The sequence below is a fragment of the Notamacropus eugenii genome, chromosome 3, assembly GCF_028372415.1.
Source record: "Notamacropus eugenii isolate mMacEug1 chromosome 3, mMacEug1.pri_v2, whole genome shotgun sequence".
Taxonomy (NCBI): Eukaryota; Metazoa; Chordata; class Mammalia; order Diprotodontia; family Macropodidae; genus Notamacropus; species Notamacropus eugenii.
In genome coordinates this window covers 168,776,568-168,803,345 of record NC_092874.1, presented here as the reverse complement: position 1 = coordinate 168,803,345, position 26,778 = coordinate 168,776,568, and the positions used below count along the sequence as shown (strand labels likewise).

The 26,778-nt window shown below is 39.8% G+C and overlaps 1 protein-coding gene across 4 annotated transcripts in view; it reads left to right on the top strand.

Annotated features, from left to right (window-relative positions):
- Nucleotides 1–1,686: 1,686 nt before the first annotated feature.
- The window catches only part of MCM10 (minichromosome maintenance 10 replication initiation factor), a 44,122-nt gene continuing 19,030 nt past the window's right edge, over nucleotides 1,687–26,778 (top strand). For 2 of the 4 annotated variants that reach the window (XM_072653296.1, XM_072653295.1), the window contains exons 1-11: nucleotides 1,687–2,418; nucleotides 5,505–5,574; nucleotides 7,111–7,461; nucleotides 9,573–9,677; nucleotides 9,798–9,935; nucleotides 11,098–11,272; nucleotides 13,983–14,148; nucleotides 17,091–17,258; nucleotides 18,388–18,504; nucleotides 20,491–20,690; nucleotides 26,469–26,569. In XM_072653296.1, coding sequence (XP_072509397.1) covers nucleotides 5,568–5,574; nucleotides 7,111–7,461; nucleotides 9,573–9,677; nucleotides 9,798–9,935; nucleotides 11,098–11,272; nucleotides 13,983–14,148; nucleotides 17,091–17,258; nucleotides 18,388–18,504; nucleotides 20,491–20,690; nucleotides 26,469–26,569 — 1,528 coding nt within the window. In that variant the 5' untranslated portion in view covers nucleotides 1,687–2,418; nucleotides 5,505–5,567. Of the gene's footprint in view, nucleotides 2,419–5,504; nucleotides 5,575–5,848; nucleotides 5,993–7,110; nucleotides 7,462–9,572; nucleotides 9,678–9,797; nucleotides 9,936–11,097; nucleotides 11,273–13,982; nucleotides 14,149–17,090; nucleotides 17,259–18,387; nucleotides 18,505–20,490; nucleotides 20,691–26,468; nucleotides 26,570–26,778 lie in introns of those variants that run through there. The other 2 variants (XM_072653298.1, XM_072653297.1) reach the window with 2 other exon arrangements.

The following is a 26,778-nucleotide window of genomic DNA, read 5'->3' as shown; positions in this document are numbered from 1 at the left end:
CTTGAGCTCAGTTCCCCATTTCCAACCACGTACTTGGTATCTTATCTCAATATCCCTCTGGCACTTTTAGCTCAGCATATGTAAAACTGAAACCACCTCTTCTTCTCAAAGTTGCCCCTGCTTCTAATTTCCCAGTTTATGTTGATGGTGCCAATCTTGTTCAAGTCAGTCAGGCACAAAAGCCTGCAACCTTTGCCTTCTCTCTCTTCTTTTTAATCCTCTTCCTACATTACCACATCCTCGTCTAAGCTTGTGAAAATCCGCTTCCTCCTAGGCACTCTTTTCTCAAGAAGCCTTATCATCCCACCAACAGAAAGTTTTCAAAATTTTCATACAGTCCTTTATTTAGATATGTCCTTTGCCCATTTCACACTATCCGTTGTGTTACATTCTTTTTTGTGTGCATCTGTAGTCTTCTCTGTAGCTGTTTATAAGTTCCTTGACAGCAGAGACTATTTTGTTTTTCAACTTTGTATCCCCAGAACAGTGCCTTGCCTATATGGCAAGCACTTGATAAAATGTTCATTTAATTTGCTGAACTGAGTCAATCAGTAAGCATTCGTTAAGCATCTATAATGTGGGGACACAAAGACAAGCAGTTCCTACCCTCAGGAAGCTCACGTTTTATCAGAGGAGACAGACACACGCTAAGTACAAGCTATATATTTATAGATGCAAGATGATTTTGGTTAGCGGCCACTAGCAGGTGGGGGCGTGGACAGAGACCTCATGAGGAAACATCTGAGTTGTACTTTGAAGCTTAGGACAAAAGGTTCTAAGAAGCAGAGAAGAAAACATTCCAAGTATCCAGGAGAGTCCCATGCAAAGACATGGGCTTGGGAGATGGAATGCTCTATGAGGAAGGCAATACAATCCATGCGGCAGAAGCATGGAGTCCATGAATTATGTAATATGTATATGTGTATTACATGTATATGTACACCTATATGTGCATATACATATGCGGTATTATGAAATAAGACTGGAAAAGTAGGTTGGGGACTGCAGAATGGGAAAACTAGATGAAGCAAAAGTAACAGAAGTAGAAACTACTACCACAGTCAGAAAAAGGAAGAGGATACGTACTCAAGGAGACGTTAGACAGACATTGTGAGGTCTAGAGCTCAGAAATCACGTGTGTACACGTATGTATATATACACGCGTGCACATGTGTACATGTATACACACACATATATATATACACATGTCACAAACCTAGACTGGAAATAACATATACATATATAGATGTGTGATATTTCTGTATTCGTGTTCACAGAGCTGAGAGGTGCAAGTATGGCGCTGGGCACTGGGTTCAAGTCCCGTCTTCCACACACACACTACCTTCGTTACTTAATGGATCTGTGTCTGGGTTTCCTTACCTGTAAAATAAGGGGGCTGGACTTGGTGATACCAAATCTGGCTCCTGACAGTGTGCGGGGCTGCCCCACTATCTGTGCGAGCCTGCACAGGTCGTGAAACCATCCGCCTCCATTTCCTCACCCGTAAAATGGGCGTCACCATAGCACGGACCACCCAAGCACTGTGTAAGCGCCGGCCGTCGTGACTGTTACAGCCATCTTTGGAGACTCCGTGAACGTGACTCCAAGCGCCACGGAAGAAAGCGCAGCGAGGTAACGAGGTGGGAGGGGGTGGGGTGGGGGGAGCTCCCGACCCGGCGCGTCCTCGCATCTCCCTAAGCCCCTTCGGAGGTGCGCCCCGGCCAGCCTGGTGAGGCCCCTGGGGGCCCCTTCCCACAGCCGTGTTTGTAAATCCAAATGAAATACGGAGGATTACCAAGGAAACCAACTCTAACTAAAGTGATTAAAATGTGGAAAATAAATGCAGGGACCCCAGGGGAAGCGCCCCTGGCTTGGCGCTGCTCTCCCCAGGCGCCTCGGGCCACTGGACCTCACGACCACATTTGTAGCTTTAAAATGCAGCTGCCGGTCTATGGTGGGCAAACCTAAAGCCCAGAAGGAGAAACTGAGGCAAAGCCATAGGGCGGGGTGACGCATCTACAGGGTCGGGAGGAGAATTCCGGAAGCGAAAATCAGGTTCCGCCGACCGGGAAGAATAAAAGATTACAGGCCACCGAGAGAGACAGAAACGGAAACGCTACCCTTCGGTCGCCCGAGCCGAACTTCCGGACGCGCCCGGAAGTTCCGCCCTTCACCTGGAGACAGTCCTATCGCAGCTGCCCCTAGCGCAGCATGAGGGCGGAGAGAATGATAGCCCACCTCGCTTTCCCTTGACGTCACCACGCACATCGGCACCCCAGCCAATCAGCTCAGCCCACAGAGGGACGGCAAGCCCGCCAGTGCCCTCACGTCGAAGCAGGGGCGGGGCCAAATCCAAGTTTTGGCGGGGAACGGAGAGAGGTCCTTAGTGGAGAGGTTGGCTGCTCGGAGCAGATGTCGGTGAGTCCGTAGCGGAAGGGGGCAAGGGAAGGCGCCCGCGCCCGGGGAGATCGGCTGGGTTGGGGAGAAGGGGTTCAGGAGGACGTCCGTCCTTGGGGGGGGTAGCTGCCTGGGGTCCCGGGGGGGAGGCGTTAGGGGGCAGGGGTGCCCTCGTTAACGTCTCCAAGGCGAGATTATCTGGTAGGAGCCGGAGTCATGGAGTTAGAGCCAAACGCCTCAGTTTTACAGATGAGGAAACTGAGTTCTAGGGAGGTGAAGTGAATGGTTTGAGGTCACACAGGACGTCAGTGGCAGAGACAGGATTGGAACCCACGTCCCTTGACTCCACATCCGCGCACTGTAGGTTCCGAGCCTGGAGTAGTTGTCCGATACTGTATCTAAATCCGAGAAGGCTACAGTATCAACTTAGGGAGCTAAGCTCTTCTGCGGAATGAATGAACGGGAATTTCAGCCCCCTGGTAGCTAGATAGGTTTCAGCACAGGAAGTGAGTAACATGAGATCGTGTTCTTGTAGGCAGTCTGATTAGCTGCTTTTTCCTTTTAAAAAGAAACTTTTCACATTGCCAACTTCCTCCAGATTGGAGGTAATTTGACTGTAAAATGCCAAGGGACCAATTGATAGAAAATTGCAGATATTGGGAAACACCCTTCAGGGGTAGGGTTAGATATAACAGACTAAAATATTAGAATTAATAAAAAACAAAAGCAGGAAAGAAGTTAAAGTCTTTCTGGATCATGGTTAAAAAGTCATAGAGGAAAGTACATGTAATAATGGGGTTATCTGTACCAATCCTGACTTTTACTAGAGCTTTTCCTCCAATTCCTTTATTCTCAACTCTATATCTGGCTTCCCACCTCATCATTCAACCGAAACTGTTCTCTTCTAAGTTACTAATGATATTTTTATTGCCAAATCAAATAGCCTTTCCTCAGTCCTTATCCTTGTTAACCTCTTTGCAGTCTCAAACACTGTAGATCACCCTATTCTCCTTGATACTTTGTCCAGATTTTCATGACAACTACTCTCTCCTGGTTTTCCTTGACTACTCTTTTGCTGGACTTTCATCCATATCACTCCCATTAACTGTGGGTGTCCCACAAGGCTATACCCTGGACCCCCTTCTCTTTTCCCTCTGTACTGTTTCATTAGCTCCCCTTGATTCAATTATTTTTCTATGCTGATCTTTCTCAGATCTGCTTTTCCAGCCCCAACCTCTCTCCTGACCTCCAATCTTGTATTTTCCAAGTTTCTATCAAATGTATTGAATTGGATGTCCTATAGACATCTTAAACCCAATTTGTCCAAAACTAAACTTATTATCTTCTTTCCCCGCCACGAGGCTCTCCCTTCTTCCTGATTTTCTTATTACTGTTGACAGTACCACCATGTCTCCAGTAATCCAGGCTTGTAACCTATTTGTCATCCTGGAATTGTCACTCTCACCTCTCCCTCATAGATATCCAATTTGTTGCCAAGGCTTATCAATTTTACTTTCATAACATCTCTCATATATGCTCTTTTCTCTCTTCTGACATTGCCACCAACTCAGTACAGTCCCTCATCTCCTCACACCTACACTATTGAAATAGCCTACTGGTTGTCTCCTTACCTTAAAGTCTGTCTCCACTCCAGTCCATCTACTCAGGTGTCAGATTGGCCTTCCTTTAAAGCACAAGCCCCACCCCTACCTCCCTACTCAGTAAATTCCAGTGTTTCTTATTATCTCCAGGATGGGAAAAAAATTTTCACTATTTGACTTGTAAAGTCCTTCATAACCTGACCCCCAACTCCACCCCCACCCCCCCAACTTTTCAGTCTTTCATCTTTTCTCCTAGTACCCTGGCATCTAGTGTCACTGACTTCCTGGATATTCTTCATATATGACATATAACACTTCAAGCATTTTCATTGCCTGGAAATGGAACCTTCCCTTATCTCTACCTCTAGGCTTCCCTGCCTTCCTTCAAGATTCAGCTGAAGTCTCACCTTCTGCAAAAAACCTTTTCCAGGCCTCCTTGGTCTTAATGCCTTCCCACTGAGATCAATCTCCAGTTTGTTCTGTCTGTATCTTGTTTGTACATAGTTGTTTGCAAACTCTATTAGTCTGAGTTCCTTGAGAGCAGGTCCTGGTTTTTACCTTTCTTTGTATCCACACCATTTAGCACAGTGCCTGAAATGTAGTAGGTGCTTAATAAATGCTTGTTTATTAACTGACTTTGGTCAGTAATGCACAATGCCAAAGTCCAGAAGTGACTAAGAGAATAGTGAATTGAGATTATAAAATGCTGAGAGTAATGTCCTTATCATGCTAATGGAGGTAGTTTTATATGACTAAAACATAGAGTACATGAAGGGGAATTATATGAAACCCTCTTATCTTCAGAGCTCCCTCCCTCTGACCTAGACATCTTGATTGGTGAATGAGCATGTATAAACCTAACTAGCCTTCCGTGTCTGTTTGGCCCCAGGTTCCTGACCATAGTTGCCCTTTGTGTACCATCTTGTCCTTTGCCCTCTCATCCTTTCCCCTGTCCCCACCCTAGGTTACCCCCTTCTGTTCTGGATACATTCATCTTAAGCCACTGAATCTGGAAAGGGCATGTCAGTTGACTACCCAGTGGATCAAGTCGGTATCCTTATGATTTCGCAGAACAAAGTTCCCTTACCAGGCTATGGGTTGTCTTCTGTTATTAAAATAGAATCTCCTTGAGGACAATAACTCTTACCTGTTAAGTGGCCAATAAATGATTTTTTATTTATCCATTCAGGTTAGGCCAGAAAAGTTGCTTAGAGTCAAGTACTCTTTTCCTTTAGTTTTGAATAAATGGATGAGTTTCCTTTCTCTGGGGACATAAATAGAAGCTTGCAAAACAATCCCTGAACCTTAAGAAGTGTACTTATATTCAAATGCTGAAATGCTAAACATTTTGGGGAACTTGGAAGGGGAGGAAGAGAAACGTACATGATTTGGGAGTGACCACGTTCTCATCCAGATAATGCTGTCTTTCCAAGCCTAGAGTCCCATTAACAGAGTAGCAGTTCTTGCTACCATCCACCCTATCTGATACTTACATTTTTGTCACAGGATTTCTCTAGTGGTCATATTTGATTCCTCCTTTGAAGTTCTCATATCAGCTGTGTTTTTGACATGGATGGTAAGTCCAAACAGTATTCTTTTCATACTTTTACAAGAAAAACTATCTCCTAGTTTGTAAAATCTGTTGCTAATTGCTAGGTATTGAAATACCATCTTAATCTTTTAATAACAATATAAACTTAATAGTCTGAACATCACCTTTGGAGTGTATCTTCTCCATCTAATTGTATACGTTTGTCTTCTCATAGGTGTATTCAATGTTGGTTTAGTGTGATATTTTTATTCTAGTTCTGACTCATATCTCTATATTCCTTTTCTTGACTATTTTGCAGGGATAGATGTGAATGAAACAAGGACAAATGTTTAAACACATTTTTGATGTACTTGGAAGAACTTAACCTTCATTAAATTAATAATGAAGTGACTAATTAGGAAGATTTGGCAACAAGAAAAATGCTAACAAAATTTTTCTGCAAGTAAGCTTGATCTTATAGTCTGAATGCTGGCAAAACTGTCACTCAAGCCCCTAAATGCCTATGAATCAAAAAGTGTTTATTAGGTACCTGTTATATACTAGGAGCAGCTAGGTAGTACAGTGGCTAGAGCACCAGGCCTGGAGTCAGGAAGACTCTTCCTGACTTCAAATCTGCCCTCAGATACTTACTAGCTGTGTGACCCTGGGCAAGTCACTTAACCCTATTTGCCTCAGTTTCCTCATGTAAAATGAGCTGGAGCAGTAAATGGCAAAGTACTCCAGAATCTTTGCCAAGAAAACCTCAAATAGGGTCATGAAGAGTCAGACCTGACTGAAATGACTGCACAACAACAACAAATGTAGGCACTGAGGATACAAATACAAGGTCAAGACTGTTCTGCCCTTGAGGCAGCTGGTAGCCAACCAGGGGTAGAGTGTGCCTGGAGAATAGAAAATCTGAGTTCAAATCTGATCTGAGGCTTTTACCAGCTATGTGACCTCGGACGTCTCTTTGCCTCAGTTTCTTCTACTGTAAAATGAATATATTAATAGCACCTACCCACCAGTGTTGTTATAAGGATCAAATGAGGTAATGTTTGTAAAGCTGTTAGTGCTGGTGTATAATGGGTGCTATATAAATGCTTAGGCCCTTCCTCAAGGAGCTTGCATTCTATCATACTATGAAGAAAGCACCTCCTCATTATATTTTTATATGTTTAATAAATTCTATTTTTTCATTGCTATTGAGTTTTCATGGCAATCTTTTATAGGATTCTGAATATAGTGATCTCAGTTAAATGCCTATATCCTCTTAGTTTGTAGCTATAGAAAGCAGTAACAGGGGGGTGAGTAATAATAACAGCTATCACCATATAGCACCCACTATGTGCTAGTCACTGTGCTAAGAGCTTTATAAATATTACCTCATTTTATCCTCACAACATCCTGGAGAGGTAGGTGCTAAGGGAGAGAGAATGTCCAAATGTGGGTAAAATTGTCAAGGTCATTATTTCAAAAATCATTCTCAAGACTGACATTAGTATTTTAATTGGTTTGCCAATCTCTTCTGAAGAACAGTTTTCCTCAGATTTGCCCCTGATTTGCTTTCCTTCTTTTTAGAGGAAGAGTGTGACCTGGCTCTACTTACTGAGCTACTGGAGGAAAATGAATCAGCTTTAGAATGTACTTCAGGGCCCAGTGGCTTCTTGACAGAGGAAGCCAGAGAACCCGATGAATTCGATGAGCTCTTTGATGCCGATAGTGACAGCTCATCTTACAAAGAAGAGATTGATGAGCTTCTGGAGGAGGAATCTGAAGACCAAAAGGAGAATGTGGCCACTCTCTTTGGAGATGTCAATGACCTGACAGATGAGGAGAACGGAGAAGCCCAGGGCACGGTGCAATCACTCCAGTTAAGTCCCAAACCTCCCACAGCTCCCAGTCAAGAGAAAATTCACCAGGAGCTGCAAGGTGCTCAGCCTTCACTGTTATACAGCAAATTAATTACTAAGTTAAAGACAAATTCCATTGTTTGGCATTTTTCATCTATTACACGGTTATAGCTGAGTTTAAAAATCAGTCATGTGGACAAAAAATTAGTATAGCAGTACACAGGGACATACTAATACCCATTGTCAGCAAAAATGTCATAGCATGAATTGAATGTTCATAGCAGTTTTCATTTTTTACCATTTGTTTTTCCCCTATACCTACCTTACCTTCTTAATTTCTGTATTTCTGTCAAAGGCATCCTCATTTCTCTTGTCACACAGATCCACCACCTTGGAGACATCCTCAGCTCTTCATATCATCTCACCCCCTATATGCAATAAATTGCTGAGTTTTGTCAATTCTCTCTGTAACATCTTCCCATCTTCTGCTTGTGTCTGCCCTCCTCTCTACTCCAACAGTGACCACCTAGTTTAGGCCCTGAGCCACTTCTCAGTTGGACTTACTGAAATAGCCTAATGAGTTTCCTGCCTCAGGTCATTCCCCTCTCAAATCCACCCTCCGCATAGCTGCCAAAGCAACTCTCCTCAAGTGCAGATCTGTTCCTGTTTCTCCCCTCCACCATACACTTCACTGACTCCCTGTTGCCTTGTTAGGGTCAAAGAGAAGTTCATTTGTTTAGATTTCAAAATTCTTTACAACCTGGTTCCATCCTACACTTCCAAACTTGTAGTACATTATTCCCCTGACCAATTTTACAGTCCAGCCAAATCATCCTCTTTACTGACACTCATGCATGCCACTCAGTCTCCATGGACTCACTTCAACATAGGCTGCCCTCCATACCTGGAATGCACTCAACCTCAGCCCTATCCCTTAGAATCTTTTGTTTCCTTCAAAAATTTAACGAAAGCAGCACTTTCTGTACGAAACCTTTCCGTTTCTCCCAGCTACATGTTCTCAGCACTCTCTCTCCTCCAAAAAACAGGCCTTCTGCTTGTTTTGTATAGACTTAGTCCATCTCCTCTGGTGTAACATGAGCCTTGATGTCAGGGACTTTTGCATTTTTTTCTTTGAATACCTAGTGATTGGCAGTAGAGTAGATACTGATAAATGCTTGCTGTTTGAGTCATAATTTAACATAGTATGACAAGCACTGGGCCTCACTAGTAGAGCAGTGACTCTGTCCCTATCAGCTGTTATGTAAGGATCAGTTTTGAGAAACCGTTGAAGAGCATGTCCATCCAATTTTAGAATGTTCTCTGATCATACATTTGAGCTGAGATTATCACCTTGGTTTGCTGTTTCTATCGCTGCAGGAATTGGCATTTACTATATTATATACAAAGAAAGCATCACATTTTTGAAATGAATATTTCGTCAGTATTTAAATTCTATGGTACTTGCAAAAAGAGCTAATAGTACTGTTAACTACAGATACTTATCTGTAATTTTTTTTAGCACAAATTCTCATCTATATCTTGCCCAGATATGAGTTATGTTTTTGTTTTTTTTTTCTTTTTTTCAAAAAAGAAAAGTTTAGCCCACTACAGCAGAGCTGTCAAATACAGAGTCCGTCTGGAATCAGATTTAAAATTTATTTGGGGACTATTTAATAAAAAAAAAAAAAATACAATAGAATATAAGTAGTGTGTTTTTAAATATTTTTATTTAATAATTTAACTTAATATTTTATTTTATAACATAATATGTAACATAATAGTATTTTATTTCCAATTACATGTAAAGACAATTTTGAATATTCATTTTTTTATAAGATTTTGAGTTACAAAATTTTCTTTCTCCTTCCTTCCCCTCTTCCCAAGATGGAAAACAAGCTGCTATAGGTTATGAAAACAGTTAATGTTAATATATTGCTTTAAACGTCAGTACAGGTGGCCTGCAGGGATCCAAATTTTATATGGTTTAGTGACCTCCAGTTTCTATTTGAGTTTGACACCACTCCCCTGCGGGGCTTGAATGGCCACTATTCACAATGACTTTTGGGTATCTGATTCTGTGTTGAAATTCTTAGGATTTAGTAGAACTATTTGATGAAATTTCTAGTATTATTTCATTGTTTTACCTTGTTTTCCAGCCTGATTCTGAAACAAGTATATTTTCTTTCCTAGATGAATTAAAGAAATTGCAAGAGCAGATGAAGACATTACAAGAACGGCTAAAAATGACTACAATTGGGAAGTCTGCAAACCCAGAGCCTTCACAAAAATCCCCTGGTAATAAAGACCAATGTTTTCCTAGGTCTGTGAATATCCATATCAGCAGACACATGGTGGAACAGACTTTGATGACTTTTATAATGTTTTTTTTATTTCCCTCTACTGTTGATCATCTAGGTAAACTTTCCCTCCTCCCTCTTAAGGAGAGGAAAGTTCAGAAAATTCAGGAGTCATCTTTTTTTTCTGCCCAGCTTGATATCCCTGCTCTGCCAAAACCCAAGCAAGTAGTCCAGAAGCCAAAGATTTTACCTGCAGGTAGAGTACTCCAGGCCACTTGGATTTCTTTTCCTCTCCCTCCCCCCCCGCCCTCCCCCTCCATTGCCTTATTGTTTCTAACACAAACTTTGGTACTTACTTATATTCTTTTTTTTAAATCATTCTCTCCTTATTTTATGTAAATAGCTTTCTTGTTTCTTCAACTGATACAGTAGTGTCTCTGAATAGAGGGACCATGTGTTATATTAATTTTCATCTTCCGCAGCTTTAGGCAAGAAGTAAGTGTTAAATTAAATAATGGTCTAGAAGTCAACTCTTCTGAATAAACTGTGTTTTAGGGTTGGGGTTTAGTACATTTGTGAATATTTAAATGGAGTTTATAAAACTAAAGTACAAATTATTAAAGTAGTCGAGTTTTGAACAAAGTGAAGATAGTCCAAGTTCATCTTTTAGCAGCTGCAAGTGGAAAGAGCCCTAGACCCAAGGTTCAAGTTCTGACTTCTTTATTTACCAACTGACTATCACCTTCTGTCCCGCTCCCCACCTTTCTGAGTCTTAGCAGGATGTAGTGGAGAGAGTGTTGGACTTAGTGACATCACCTGGGTTTGAATCCTGCCTACCATACTTGCAGCAGAATGACCATGGGCAAGTTAATTAGCATTTTTCAGCTTTAATTTCCTTCCCTGTAAAATAGAGGGTCATGACATTGTGCTATAGAGTTATTGAGGAGGTGGCACTCTTTTAAACCTGAAAGCCCTAAATCAATGTGAATAATTGCTGCTATAAAATCACTTTTTGCAGAAGAACGTAGATTGGCATACTGATCAAAACCCATTAAAGAATACAGAACCAGTTGAAATTTCTACTTAATTCAAGCAGCATTTAATACAGCTAAGTCCCACAACTAGATAATTTGCCCAGTCCTTTTAGTAGAATTTGACTTATAGATTCTAGTGAATCTCCATTAGTAATTTCTGAAGAAGAGTTGCATCTTCTCCATTTATCCAATGCTTTGCTCTTAATGGCACCCTTAGTAAATGCAATCTCAGAAAGATTCTAGAGATAGGATTAGGAATGATCTTTTGCAGATCTTTTCTGTTTCATTGTTCATTATTTGGGCAAAATTTGATCTTTTCTGTTTTTGAATAGAATTTATCAGCATAAATCTTAAAAATCTTATTTTTTATTGTTAATTTTGTAGAGCACAAGAGTCCTCTTTCAGAATCATTACCAAATTCATATTCCCAGCCCCTCAGATCTACTCCGGGAAACAAGCCCAGTGGAGGGACTAGAACCTCAAATTTAGGGTCATCTGGAACTTCATGTGGAACTGCTCAGACTGTCTCAGTGGAAAAATTTACTGGACTCAGGTTAAGGTCAGTAATTCTCTAATGGTCCCTCAGTTCATACTGATACCACTAGATGTCTCCTTCTACTATATAGGACCCTGGCTGTTAGTTTAAAATAATGTATTTTTTAAAACAGATTTTTGCAGAAACTTATAAGGTGATCAGACTTGGAAGTAAATATAATTGTAACTCTAGGTTTAACTTAATTCAATTCTGTCTAGAATTATAGCAAAAAGAGAATATTTTTTACCTAAGCTATAGTCAAAAGATTGCCCACAAAAGCTACCTAAATGATTTTCTGTAAGCACAAATTAAACATATCACTCCTCTACTCGTAAACTCCAGTGGCTCTGTTACCTTGAGGATCAGATATAAACTTTTTTGTTTGACTTTTAAAACCCTTCACAGATTAGTTCTTAACTTTGTGTTATGGACACCTTTTCTGAATAATATTATTTATTGGCTTTTTAAATTCATAATTGAAGGAAATGCTAAATTCCTGTTAAAGAAGAGTGAAAATAAAGAGTAAATTTCCCCATGTAAGTTCATGACCTTCTGAAATCTATCCATGAACCCTAGGATAAGAACTCCTGAATTCTACATTATTCCCCTTCCTGTACTCCCCTGTCTAGCCAAACTGGCCTCCTGACTACTTTATACACACCATCCTGTCTGTGTGCGTTTTCACTAGCCATTCCTTCTCCATGCCTAGGACATTCTCCTTTACATTCCTCAAGAGTCAGTTCACACACAACCTTCTACACACAGCCTTTCCTGATTGCTCCAGCTGCTAATACCCACCCTACTTAAACCACCTTTGTATTCTGTGTGTAGTCTTACATTAAAATGTTCCCCCCCCCATGCCTAGGGAATAAGCTTCTTGATAGCAGGGACTATTTGTTTTTGTCTTTTTTTTCCTCAGGGCTTGGACTAATAGGTGCTTCTTAATAAATGCTTCTCAGTTGATTCTTAAGCAGGTAACAGTGGTAGAGCATTTGTGTAAAATGGTCTGAGTAAGCAAATAGGAAATTTATAACACTATCCATCTTATTCTAATTGTTGCGGTCTTGTTTTTTAAAGCTCAATACATGTGTTTCATAGATATAACTATTGAATTCCCATGTTGCTTGGAGAGAATTAGTATTATTTCCACATTCTATCAGGAGAAACCCAAGCCTTTCAGTGTTTCATTATTTCTTCTACTGATAATTCACACTCAGATTAAAGTATTTTCAATTCTATAGAAAGTCTCTCCCCATTCCACCCTCCACCCCCAAATATTGAGCACTTTCCCTTCTGAATGTCACCCAATCTTTGGAAATGTTAGCCAGCCTCTAAGTTTATTGAGCACAGCAGGGAAAGCAGATAGTTCCACCTAAGAATCAGTGGGGTGTGAGTATTAAACTAACGGTTGTGTCTAAATGGCTGTTGATTCAGGAGACTGAAATTATTTAGTTGTCTAATATGGACAGGCCTTATGGAAGTGTTGTCATAAAAGTGAAGAAAAGAAAATAATCTGCCCATTGACAGATTTGTTTTGGCTTTAACTCTTAAGCCCATATTTTCCTCACTTAGCTTTGGGTCCATTTTATTCAAAATACCTTGGACCTTATGCACAGGGAGGTGACCAGTATTGTGAGGGATCTGAAGACCCTGTGAGGAGTAGCTGAAGGGGATGTTTGGACTGAAGAACAAAAACCCTAAGTGGCTGAGCTGCCTTCGAGTATTTGTCGGGCTGTCACACTTCTTTTGTCTGCCTTCCTACCTCCTGCCCCAACTGAAGATCTTCATTTAGGGATTGGGTGGTGTGGCTGTTGGAGGTGCTATAGGGAGTATCTCTTTTTGAGCATGCATATGTTAGAATAGATGACATCTGGTCTCACTTCTCATTTGGTGGTCCTTTGGTTCATTTTTGTTTTAATTATCTTTTTTCTGTCATGTTTATTTCCAAATATATCCCTTTAACCTCCCCTCTCCAGTGAGTTACAAATCTCTTGTAACAAAGAATTTTTTTAAAAAAGAGAAAGGAAGGAGGGAGAAATTCCACAAAACCAACCAGTCAACCTAATGACCCCACTTTATAACATAACCCTTAGCAGTTACCATCTGTCTGGCTCCCCCACATTCAACATTGATCCTCTTCCTCCAAAATATAAGCAATGCTCATTTTTTCCTCTCTAGCATCGCTCTTGTGCTAAGGTTCTTAAACCTGGGGTCTGCAAACTATTTTGTTACTGTTTTAATAACTCCTTCAATATAATTGATCTCCTTTGTGATTCTATGTATTTTATGCATTTAAAAACGTCGTTCCAAGACCGCCAAAGCGGTTTGTGACACAAAAAACTTTAAGAGCCGTGCTTCAATGCATATACCTCAAGAATATGTGGTTTCATCCCCACTCTTACTACTTCTTTGACAACAGGTCCAACCCCTGTATGCCCTGGTGGATGGCCTTTATAAGTTGCTGTGACTAGAAAAAAAGCATCCACCTGCTGCTAAGCTTCTCAGAAATTAGATAGGTTAATCCTTGATGACCTACGACTCATTGCCTGGCTTGTTTTGAAGTCTTCCCAGGTTAGTTAGACTTGCCCAAGTTTGTGCTTTGCAGGCATAACTTTAGGAACCCGAGGCCACTTGTGTACCAGCATTCAAGGAGCAAAAGACCATTTGTGTCACATATTTGGTTTCTACTAAATAAGGGCTAAATGAGTCAGATTGTTTATAATTTGCAACACAGGCGGCCCCGAGTATCCTCCACAGAAATGGACAGGAAAATGGCTGGCCGGAAACTGATCAGACTGTCTCAGCTCAAGAACAAATTGGCAACTGAGAAACTGGAAGAAGTAGACTGGGTGACATTTGGGGTCATAATGAAGAAAGTCACACCTCAGAGTTCAAACAGTGTAAGTCATTTTCTGTTGACTTGTTAGTGCCGTTTCCAGGAACTGATGCTGAGAGCTTGACAGATCCTGAGAGCTGACATCCTTAGCTGCAATTTTAAATAAGTACGAGTACATCTTGAACAGTGTCACACACTGACTAGGCAGTGTCTGTAAACAAGTTTGTGAATACACACCTACAGGTCCAACCTACAGGGTTTTAGTATAACTAATAAGCATTTAATTCCCTTGGATCAATTGAGATGATATTTGTAAAGCATTTATCATAGTTTCTGTCACATGGTAAGTATTTAATGAATGCTTATTTCCTTCCTCTTCCATTGGTTATTTATAGAGTCATAGATTTAGACCAGAGAGGTACTAGGAGAAATCCATTTTACTGATAAGAAAACTGAAGCTCAGACAGGATAAACAGACAGCTTAACTGAACACAGGTTGTCCAGACTCACTTCTTGACTTATTCTTGGTATTTTATACCACAGTTAGTTCCTTAACTATGTGGTGGGTAGAAAAGGCCAGTGATAACCATTTACAGTTGTATTAACACTGTGAAGTTCTTCGTGGCTTTGGAAAAGTGAAATCCTTTTAAAAACTTATCAAAAAGTATTCCATAAAAGTACTCCACTGCATAGGAAAAATATGTTGCATTCATGAAGATATTGTGAACTTTATCCATCTCAATTGATGACATGATGTAGAGAAAGATGGTGTAGTAGAGAAAGTGTTGACCTCAGCAGTGGAGACTTGAGCTTCACCATTGGCTTTTCTGCTGACTATGTAACCATGAGCAAAACTTTGTTTCTCCTTGTACTTCTGCTCTCCAACTTAGCTTCCACAACTGGGGGCTCTGCCAGCCAGCCTCTGGCTGCTCTGCAGTTGTAATGTTTGCTCTTTTCACCCACTGTGATGTTTATTCATTTGATTTCCATGTAATGTTTATGTATGAAAGCCTTGGTTTTAAGGTGAAAGGTTGCTGAAATTTACCCTTACCCTGACTGTTGGCTCCTCCATGCTTTAATTTTTCTGTCTGTAAAATTAGGCTTTAACAGGGCCATGTTGTGAGGGCTATGGAAATAGATGGGAAATGTGCTGTGGGCTCTTCTGAGGCAATTGTACAAATCCAGGGAATAATATGCAGCAAAATTGTAGGGGTCACGGTTGGGACTAGGCCACTGTCACCAAGTTTACTCTGGTCCTGTGACCATCAGGAAATGGTCTTATTCTTAAGAATAATCTGATTTGCAATTCAAATTCTTTGAGAAGAAGTAGTCTATGGAAGTACTTCAGGAGAAAATTAAATACTGAATATGATCTTTAAAATGTTTTAAATTATGGCTTTTCAGATTCTTGACAAATGCTTTGACATTTTATAGCCAGACTAAGCCAATTTTCATTTAATTGCTTTCCAAACCCAGAGAAGTGATGCTTTTATTCTTTGATAGCATTACAATGACCCCTTCATTTCCTTAATGAGTATTACTAATCTGTGATAAATATAATATTTATTGTATAAGCCAATCTAATAACATCTTTCTATTTTAAGGTAAGTTAATAAAATGATTCTGTATACTCTGCTTTTCATTTTAGTAGTATTTATATCTCACTAGAGAAACAGTGCTAATCTAATAATGAAAATACAAACCTGAAATTAGCAACCTGGGGTTCTTTGCCACTAGCTTGCTGTGTATAGTTAATCAAATTTCTACATCATTTCCTATACTTGTTTAAATGGGAAAAATAATATCAAACCCTTGGGCAGTGACTTCTAGTCACATTGACAATGTATTTTGCATAAAATAAGATTTACTTCCTGATTTTGCCAACTTCAATGGATGGTTGGTTCAGTATGGTCTAGTGGTGTCATGCAGATCATGTGTAAGAGCAGAAGATGGCAGAGTAGAAGGAAGCAGTGCGGCAAGTCCCCTGTCTTCCACCAGACAGACCTTGGAAATGCTCCAGACCTCATCCTGAAGGGAAAATCCAAGAAACAGTCAGAGTTCCAGCACAGGGAGACAGTGCTAGACTTTTGGACCAGGTTTGACCAGGAGGAATTACGCAGAGCATTCCTAGGAAGTGGCTGTACATCAAGATAGAAAGAGGCCCCAGACCTCAACAGGGGCACCCCTGAAACCATTCCAGGACACTATGATGGGAAGGGGTACCAACTGGCAGCTTTATCACCCACAGCCTAGCTTTGGATCACAGATCCAGGATAATGGGGTAATGAGAGGTCATAGCCCTAGGATATATACCAAGAAAAGAGGAAGTTCAATGGTAACCAGCAGGGACATAGCTCAGATCCAAGGAGTAGAGTAAGGTCTCCATTCCAGCTTCTAGACCAGCCTACAGGGGAATAACCAGGGCAGAAATCCCAGATTACAAGGGAGCCTACAGTTCCATCACTGAACCAGGATAGTTTCTCCATGGGATAATAATTGTGAAGTCCAGCAGTTTATTACTTTTGCTCCTATTCAAATTCATGTGAACTTCCAGAGCTGTGGTGGGTGGCAGGGACAGCTTAATGATCAGACTTTGCCCTAAACTGGACCACTTTGGAAAGCCTGAAAGTTTCCCTAGTTAGCTGTTGTTGAGGTTACTTCTGAGAAAGTAACAACAGGACCAGACCTTCCTTCCAGAAGTGTGCAGAGCCCCACCCTAATATAGATTTTACTCAACCCTGATAGAGAGTTGAAGGGCTCGGTGCAGAACAAAACATACATTTACGTGTATATGTATGTGTGTAAAAAAATATTTTTGGAGATAACCAACATGGAAACTTGTTTTGCTTGCCTGTATGACAATATGCTTGTAAACAGGATTTTATTTTTCTTTTCATTCTCAATGGAGACAGTAGAGAGGAAGAGAAGGCAGATTTTTGCTCGATGAAAAAAATGAAATAAAGTTTTCCAGAAAAAGGGAATTAAAGAACAAAATTTTTTTTCCAGGGAAAAACCTTTAGCATTTGGAAACTGAATGATCTGCGTGACCTAAACCAAAATGTCTCATTGTTCTTATTTGGAGAAGTCCACAAAGAACACTGGAAGACTGAGCAAGGCACTGTCATAGGACTGCTTAATGCCAACCCCATGAAGCCAAAGGAAGGTTCAGATGAAGTAAGGATTTCTATGCTTTCTTTGTCTAAAGATATATTCTAGTTAGCCAAACATTGTCAACAACATTTGTTTTGCAGTAGCACTAAATAGTATAATGGCTTCTTCATTTAGCTCTTCAAATCAATCCAAGAGTCATTTAATTTATTTATTATTTATTTATTCATTTATTTTGTTTATACTTAGTGATTCTTTATCTATATAGCAGTATTTTATTTCATTGGCCCTTAACGTTACGATTTTGGAGGAGCATTAAAAAAGCTCAGGGTTGACTTTAGATGTTCCTGTGCACTGAATTAATATAAAAAATTGTTACCACCTTCTGTATTTTTTCAGCATTCTCATTAACTCTTGAAAATTCATTTTCTTCATTAAAGCTCAGAGAGTGCACAGCTCATTGAAAAATTTTGGTAATATTAACATATAATTTGATTCACCCACATGTTGAAGGTTGTGAACTTTTTTATTCTATGTATGGGACCCAAATATCGTAAATGTAGAGAAGTCACTAAAACAATCTAGATAGACCTTTCTTTACAACATGTTGGAATTGATCTTATACACCTCTAAAAACAGAACAGAATTGAACTTCCAACTCAAAGAGGGGGAGACTTCTCCCATATACATACTCCTATCGAATGGAAGTTTGACATCTCAAAGTTCTGGGTAGTATTTCAACAGAAAATGTGGTTCATAAAACAAATTTTGTTCCAGGGAAAAGCCATGAAATTTGGGGACCTAATCCTAAGTCTAGACACAATAGTAACCGCCCCAGCTTCTTCACCCTAACCCAATGCTATACAAGATATAACTGCTGGGAGTGAAAACAGGTTCATTCTTCACTCTTTTGCTCCTTGGCTTTCAAAAGTTCATAATTGGCAATCATTAACCATTTTTTACTACTCCCGATTATCATTTCATTATCTAATCATGACGTAGCCTGAATGTAAGACTTGTTTACCAGATTAGGAGACCAGTTCCTATCCTCTGAACCACTGACTGTAAACTTCTTACAGACTTGGAGAGCCTTCCTAAAGCAGTTATCCCTTTCTTACCTCAGTGTTGCTGATTTAAACGTTTGACTTTTGTAATACCTGTTTTTACTTCCTAATTGGGTTTCTCATCTCTGCAGGTATGTTTGTCTATTGATCATGCCCAGAAGATCTTAATTATGGGTGAAGCTCTTGACTTGGGAACCTGCAAAGCAAAGAAAAAGAATGGAGAGCCTTGTACACAGATTGTCAATCTGGTTGGTTTATTGTTTAACCGTGTTGAGATGGGTGGTTAATAGGGAAGCAAAATGTGACTGCCTCAGAGATAATGACTTGTATCTGTTTGAAAGTTGTCTTTCTTATAAACAGGAAGGGTTCAAATGAGAGAACTGAATTTCATCTATCGCAAATGGTTTTTGAGTGCCAGTGTAAAAAGTGATGATTTTACCTCATTTCAGAATGTTTTTATTGCCAGATATTTAAGGAACATCTTTATACATAAAATCCACTAGATTTCACCATCCATAGTAATAGGAAACAGGAATAGCGGAAAAGTTGCTAATAATTTGAAAAGTTAGATTTTAGGCAGTCGTTTTAGTCTGGCCCTCCCCATTGGATAGTCCTAGAGCAGAAGGAACAGAAGTTACTGGTTTCAGGTTTTTCTACTCCCTTTATTTTTTTAACCCATTCTCTGATTGATGTAGCAATATGGCTAAAATGCAGATAGTTGGAAGAAGGACATCAAGGACCTGATATATTTCCCCAAAAAGCTTAGTTCTAAAATAATCAAGAATCTAGTGTCACTAGACTCTGCAGGGGTGAGAAACCTGTCTGCCCTGAGGCCACATGTGGTCCTCTGAGTCCTCAACTGCCCTCCAGCCCTTTGACTGAATCCACATTTCACAGAACAAATCCACTTAATAAAAGGATTTGTTTTGAAAAACTTGGACTTAGTCAAAAGGCCACACCCAAGGACCTAGAAGGCCACTTGTGGCCTGTAGGCTGCAGGTTCCCAACCATGTGAACTGAAGAAAATGAAGGTTCTAACTTCTGAGCTTATCAAATTATTTATTTATCCATTATTAAGCAATGTGTGCCAATTATGCAACAAATAAGGACCAGACCTTCCTCAGCTTGGTGCTGGACTCTGAATACAGCAGGAGACAAATTTTTATTTATTAAATACAATCAAATGAGGCCAATTAATTGAAAGAAAACAATTAACAGGGTACAAGTCAGAATATAAGAGTAGGTAATCTGATTTCTAATAAGAGGAAAGATCAGGAGCTTTCCAAATTGAGAGGGGGGAATGAACAGGTGCAATTCCCTGAAATTAGAAAAAGAGGCATCTCACTCCTTACCATGTGTCTGTATTTGATCAGAGTTACAAAGAAAAGTAACTGATTGATCAACACAAGGTGGGTTTTCAGATAAGACATGGCTTGCTTCAGCTGTGTACTTATGAGAAAACTCTGGATCTGTCTGGGTTTTTGCTGGCTTCCTTCCAGTTTTGTCACTGGTTAGCTGCATAACCTAAGTAGGTGGTACAACTTCTTAACCATGCAGGGCTGGGTTCAAAGAGTGTAATAAAATTTTCTCACAAGACAAATTGGACTAGACCCATAATTAAATAGAAAGGGAACTGAGCTAGTTCCAGAATTGAGCCACTAGATGGAGTCCATGTGGTTCACTCAATTCTCTCAGAATGAAGTATCTGCATCCTCGGACAGCAATGAGAGATTTGAGGGAAAACACCAGACATGCAGCCAGGACCTGGATTCTAGGCCTGACTCTACCATTTATTAGCTATTATAAGAGGCCCTCAGGCCAATCATTTGACCTCTGAGTCTCTGGTGCTTCTCCTGTAATAAGGATCATAAGCTCTGCCCTTACAGCATAGTAGTGTTCTGAAAATAGAGGTAAGGACTTGACCTGTTATTTCACAGGTATTGGTAACTCAGGTAGAGGGAATTCCTCTCTCAACGCAGGTAGGCACCCTTTAATGCTGCTAAGAGGTTAAGTGATTTGCCCAGGGTCACATAGCCCATATAGGTCAGGATATGAGATGTTGGATCCAGGCTTTCCTGGCTTTTCTCCATTACCCCACATTGACTCTGTTCTGACAGTGTTGATGAAAGTGCTTTGTAAACTATAAAACCCTATATGAAATTAAAGGGGTGTTATTATTTGTTATCTCACTGCCCTGTAGGAGTCCCTTATATAATATTTATTTCTTCTTGCAGAATGACTGTGAGTACTGCTCGTATCATATACAGTCTCAGTATAAGAAACTCAGTGCCAAGCGAGCAGATTTGCAGTCTTCCTTCTCTGGAGGCAAAGTGCCAAAGAAATATGCCCGCAAAGGCTCCAGCCTGAAAGAAAGACTGTGTCGGGATGGCTTTTACTATGGAGGAGTCTCTTCTGAGTCCTATGCAGCCTCAGTGTAAGATACCCCAGATTCTCTGCTATTACTGGATTAGATTGCCCTTAATGATGAGTGTGTATATTTTGTGTTGTATGTGATGCTGCGTATTTCAGTTGTACTTGGGACCTTTTTGATAAATTCTCAGGTAGAGGAGGAGAATCACCAAACCTACAAGTCAGTAGGATCTTGGAGTCCATCTAATTCAAACCTGTACCTGGCCTATCTGCTCTACAGCACTCCCAGTCTAGTACTTAACTGGAAGACTTCAGGTACAATGTACTCAATCCTGTGCTATATGCTGGAGATGCAAAGAGAAAAATAAAGCAGCCCTGAGTGTCAGGGAATTTACAAATTAATGGTGGGATGCAACTTACAGATGAATAAGCACCGTGTGTATACACATAATCATTTCAAGAGAGAGAGGACTGACAGCTGAGCCTATCAGGGCAGGCCTCATGTAGGTAGTGGGGCCTGAGCTTTGGAAAGCTGCAAGGTAGACAGGTGAAGGGGAGCAGAGAAAACTTGGACCCCTTACACACAGCTGTAGAAGGAGGTAGGTGATAAATTGTCCTGCAGAGGGAACAGCCAGCAGACTAGGATCACTGGAACAAGAGCATGTGAAGGGGTGAAGGGGAGTAAAATTAAATCAGATTCAACATAGGCAGAGGCTGCATTGTGGAGCACTTTAACTACCAAGCCAAGTCCTGGACACAAGATGGAGTAAGTCCCTGGAGATTCTGAGTAGGGGCACAACATGATCTCATCTTTGTTTTTTTGTAATTATAAAAACTTTGTTTTAATATATAATTTATTTATTTTTCAGTTCTCAACATTCACTTCCACAAGAATTTGAATTCAGTATTTTGTTCCCATCTCTCCCCACCCCCCACCCCAGGACAGCATGCACCCCTTCCTCCATTCTGTCCTCCCTTGTATTACCCCCCGCTTCTTCCATCCTCCTCCCCTCTATTTTCCTGTAGGGCAAAATGGATTTCTATACTCCATTGCCTGTACACCTTATTTCTCAGATGCATGCTAAAACAATTTTTAACATTCATTATTAAAACTTTGAGTTCCATATTCTCTCCCTTCCTCCCTCCACACCCACCTTCATTGAGAAAACAAGCAATTCAGTATAGGTCATACATGTGTAGCCATGCCAAACACTTCCATAAGGGTCATGTTGCAAAAGACCAACCACATTTCTGTCTGTCCTGTCCTGCCCTCCATTAGTCCATTTTCTCCAGTGACCTGTCCTCTCACAATAATGTTTGCTTCTGATTATCCCTTTCCCCAATTTGCTGTTCCTTCTATTATCTTCCCTCTCCTATCCCCTTCCCCTCTGCCCTCTTGCAGGGTAAAATAGATTTCCATACCCTGTTGGATGTATGTTGCTCCCTCCTTAAGCCAAATCCTATGAGAGCAAGGCTCACTTATTTCCTTTTATCTCCCTCCTCTTCCCCTCCATTGTAAAAGCTCTTTCTTGCCTCTTTTATGTGAGATGATTTGCTACATTCTACCTCTCTCTTTCTCTTACTACTAGTACATTCCACTGAACTGTAAATTTTATTTTTTGGGTATCCTCCTTTCATATTCAACTCACCGTGTGTGTGTGTGTGTGTGTGTGTGTGTGTGTGTGTGTGTGTGTGTGTGTCCTCTAACTACTCTAATACTGAAAAAGGTCTCATGAGTTACAAATATCATTTTTCCATGTAGGAATGTAAACAATTCAACTTTAATGAGTTCCTTTAAGGCTTCTCTTTCCTGTTTACCTTTTCATGTTTCTCTTGATTCTTGTATTTGAAAGTCATATTTTTTTATTCAGCTCTGATCTTTTCAACAAGAGTGCTTGAAAGTCTTCTATTTCATTGAAATTCCACTTTTTTTCCCTGAAGTATTATACTCAGTTTTGCTGGGTAGGTGATTCTTGATTTTAATCCTATCTCCTTTGACTTCTGGAATATCATATTCCAAGCCCTTCGATCCCTTAGTGTAGAAGCTGCTAAATCCTATGTTATCCTAATTACATTTCCACAGTACTTGAATTGTTTCTTTCTGACTGCTTGTAATATTTTCTCCTTGACCTGGGAACTCTGGAATTTGGCTACAATAATCCTAGGAGTTTTCCTTTTGGGGTCTCTTTCAGGAGGTGAATTCTTTCCATTTCTATTTTATGCTCTGGTTCTAGAATATCAGGGCAGTTTTCCTTGATAATTTCTTGAAAGATGATGTGTAGGCTCTTTTTTGGATCGTGGTTTTCAGGTAGAGTAATAATTTTAAAATTATCTCTCCTGGATCTATTTTCCAGGTCAGTTGTTTTTCCAATGAGATATTTCACATTGTCTTCTATTTTTTTTCATTCCTTTGGTTCTGTTTTATCATTTCTTGGTTTCTCATAAAGTCATTAGCTTCCATTTGCTCTATTCTAATTTTTTTTATTTTAATTAATTGTATTTATTTTCAGTGTTCTACAATCACTACCATATAACTTAGATTTTTTTTCCCTCCTCCCTCCCCAAGACGACATACAATTTAATATAGGTTCTGCACATACATTCCTATTAAATAAATTTTCACTGTAGTCATGCTTTATAGAAGAATTAAAATGAATGGGAGAAATCATATAACAAACCAAAATGTAATACACACCAAAAAATGATCTGCTACATTCTGCAGTTGAATTCCATAGTTCTTTCTCTGGATGAAGAAGGCATTTTGCCTTAAAAGACCATCGGGAATTTTTTTTAAGTCCTTGCATTGCAATGGAGTTCCAAGTCTCCCAGAAAAAACTCTCACACACTGTGGTTGTTGCTGTGCACAAAGTTCTCTTGGTTCTGCTTCTTTTGCTCAGCATCAGATCATATAAGTCTTTCCAGGCCTCTCTGAAGTCTTCCTGTTCATCATTTCTTATAGCACAATAGTACTTCATTACATTCATATACCATAATTTATTCAGCCATTCCCCAATTGATGGGCATCCCCTTTTTGTCCACCACAAAGAGTGCTGCTATAAATATTCTTGTACATATGGGACCCTTTCCCATTTTTATGGTCTCTTGGGGATACAGTCCTAGAAGCAATATTTTTGGGTCAAAGGGTGTACATAATTTTGTAGCCCTTTGGGCATAGTTCCAAATTGCTCTCCAGAATGGCTGGATCAGCTCACCATTCCACCAACAATGAATTAGTGTTCCAACTCTCCCACATCCTCTCCAACATTTATCATCTTCCTGTTCTGTCATGTTTGCCAATCTGATAGGGTGATATGGTACCTCAGAGTTGTTTTGATTTGCATCTCTAATCAATAGTGATTTAGAGCATTTTTCATGTGACTATAGATATCTTTAATTTATTCCTCTGAAAACTGCCTGTTTGCATCCTTTGACCATTTATCAATTGGGGAATGACTTGTATTTTTGTACATTTGACTCAGTTCTCTATATATCCTAGAAATGAGGCTTTTATCACAGACACTAGCTACAAAAATTCTTTCCCAGTTTTCTGCATCCCTACAAATCTTGGTTGCATTGGATTTGGTTGTGCAAAAACTTTTCAGTTTAATGTAATCAAAATTATCCATCTCCATTTTAATTTTTAAAGAACTATTTTCTTCGGTGAACTTTTGGCCAATTTTGCTTTTTAAGGCAATTTTTTCCTCATTGGCTTTTTGGACCTTTTTTGTCGTTTGGATTAGTCTATTTTTAAAGGTGTTATTTTCTTCAGCATTTTTTTGGGTCTCCTTTAGCAAGCTGTTGACTTTTTTTTCATGATATTCTTGCATCACTTATTTCTCTTTAGGAAATGTCATTTTGGCAGTTTATGTGGAGAATAGATTAGAAAGAAGAGACCCTCTTTAATGGGATTAAAGAGTTAGCAATTAAAATGCCATTAAAATGTTTTTAAAATGCACATAACAGAAGGAAGTGTAGACAGGTAGGACAGTTTTGAAAATTAATAGTGTTATATTATTTGTTTTTTAATAAGTCAAGACTCAAAGTTTCATGTTTTTCTCTGCATATGGAAATGCCCACTTTTTTAGTGTTAAGGATCAAAATAAAACAATAACGTTTTTTTAAAAGGAAGATGAGACACTAGAAGCAGGCAGCAAGTGAAATGGAAGTCTATTACAGTAGCCTAGGTCAATTAGGACTATAGAGACAATAACTCTTAGCCTAGCTTCTTTTCCTTTTAAAGAGCTATTCTCAATAGTTTTTCTTTCCGTGTAGGCTAAGGGTCATCCAAGCACATTTCTTGGTGGTGGGCTCTGTCTGGCTAGGTATAGTAGAAGAAAGAGTCTGTTTGGTGGCTGAGAATCCAGATTTGAATTATAGCTTTGTCGCTGGCCTTCCATGAGCAAATAACTTAGCCTCTCTTGCTTCAATTTTCTCATTTGTAAAATGGAGCGGTTGATTAAAGGATTTGAAGATCAGCTAGAAATCTGTGACCTCATGATCCCATATGATCTTCCTTCCTCTCTAGACCATGGAATTAGGTAATCTGATTCAAATTTGCTTGGTGGCAGAGAGATGTAGTGACATACCACATGTCTGTCAGACTGGTCAGTATTGCCAAAAGAGAGTTAAGAATGAGTTAAAGTCTCAAGGAGCCCAGAAAGAGGAAGTGATAGATAGGATATGTTGGTAGGAAAATTTGGGGGGAGGTGGTACCATATAGTACCCAGTCCAGCAGAAGACCACAAGGAAATAAGGACAGTGGACTGGGGTCCATGGTGTGCATCTTGAAAATACATAGTTGTTTGCCTGTTGTATCCTCCATTAGAATGTAGTCAAGTTGAAGGCAGAGTCTGTTTTTGCCTTTCTATGCTGGTATCCCTAGTGCTTAGCACAGTGCTGGCACATCATAAGTAACACATGACTGTTGGGGGTGGTGATCATTTCGTAACATTGGGAGCTTCCATCAGGATCAGTTGATGAACCATGACACTAGGTTGCATTACTTTGTTGCACAAATAAATGAACTCACAAGGTGTTAAAGTAAAAAGCCTTTGATTTTTTAAATAAATTCAATGAACTCTGGAGAATTGTGAATGTATAGACTTTGAGTTTGCAAGATGTCTGTTCCTGTAATCTAGGTAACTGGTGTTTTTTACTAGGAGCAATGCAATCTTTATTCTTTATTTCCGAATGACTAGCAAGCCTTGCTAGCTTGCAATAGTTTTTTTAACTTGTACAATCAAATCTTCAATGTTATTTTTCAGATCAATTTGAGGGGCCCCCAAAGGCCATCTGATAGAGTTGCCTCATTTTACAGATGAGGAAACTGGCCCTCTAGTGAAGCTAAGTGAAATGCCAATATTTCAGTCTTTTTTTTTTTTTTTTTAAGGCAGTCAGGGTTAAGTGAATTGCCCAGAGTCACACAGCTAGTAAAGTCTGAGGCTAGATTTGAGCTCAGGTCAATATTTCCATCTTAAAGAAATCCAAGATTCTGAGACTTTGTGGGACAGCTTTGTGCAATGGGAAAACACCCACTGTTTTTGAGCCAGGGTTTGAATTTTGCTCCTCCTACCTTATGGTTGTGACCTGTTTGAGATTTAAATTCATCTGTGAAAGAAGGGGGGTGGACTAGACATCTCCTGATGCTCCTCCTTGTAATCCTTTGATTTCCACATCCTATATCCCATTGACCCTAAGGTAAATGTGAGCTCTTTGAAGGTAAGAGACAGCTGTCCTAAGGGAATATGTAGAAAATGGGAAGAATTAGAACTTTTTACAAATAATTCAGAGCATCCTTGACCACACTCACTGACTTCCTTTTGTGTTGCTCTTGTCATTTCAGTGCCTCTACCACTGCTCCTAAGAAGACTATTCAGACTACTCTGACCAACTTGGTTTTAAGAGGCACAGATGCAATTGTCCAAGAAACACGACAGAAACTGGGTACTTTCCTCCCCCCTCCTTTCAAAAACGACATGCTTTTCTAGTCTGAATCCATTCAGAATTTTTAGTTAGTAGTAGTAGTTACCAAGTCCTCATTCAGGTTGTAGAAGGCCACATATTGTCTATACAAACAGTATGGTCTAATCTCATGTTCAAAGTTATTAAACCTCTTTGGGTCTCTCTCCATCTTTACAATAGTATCCATGATA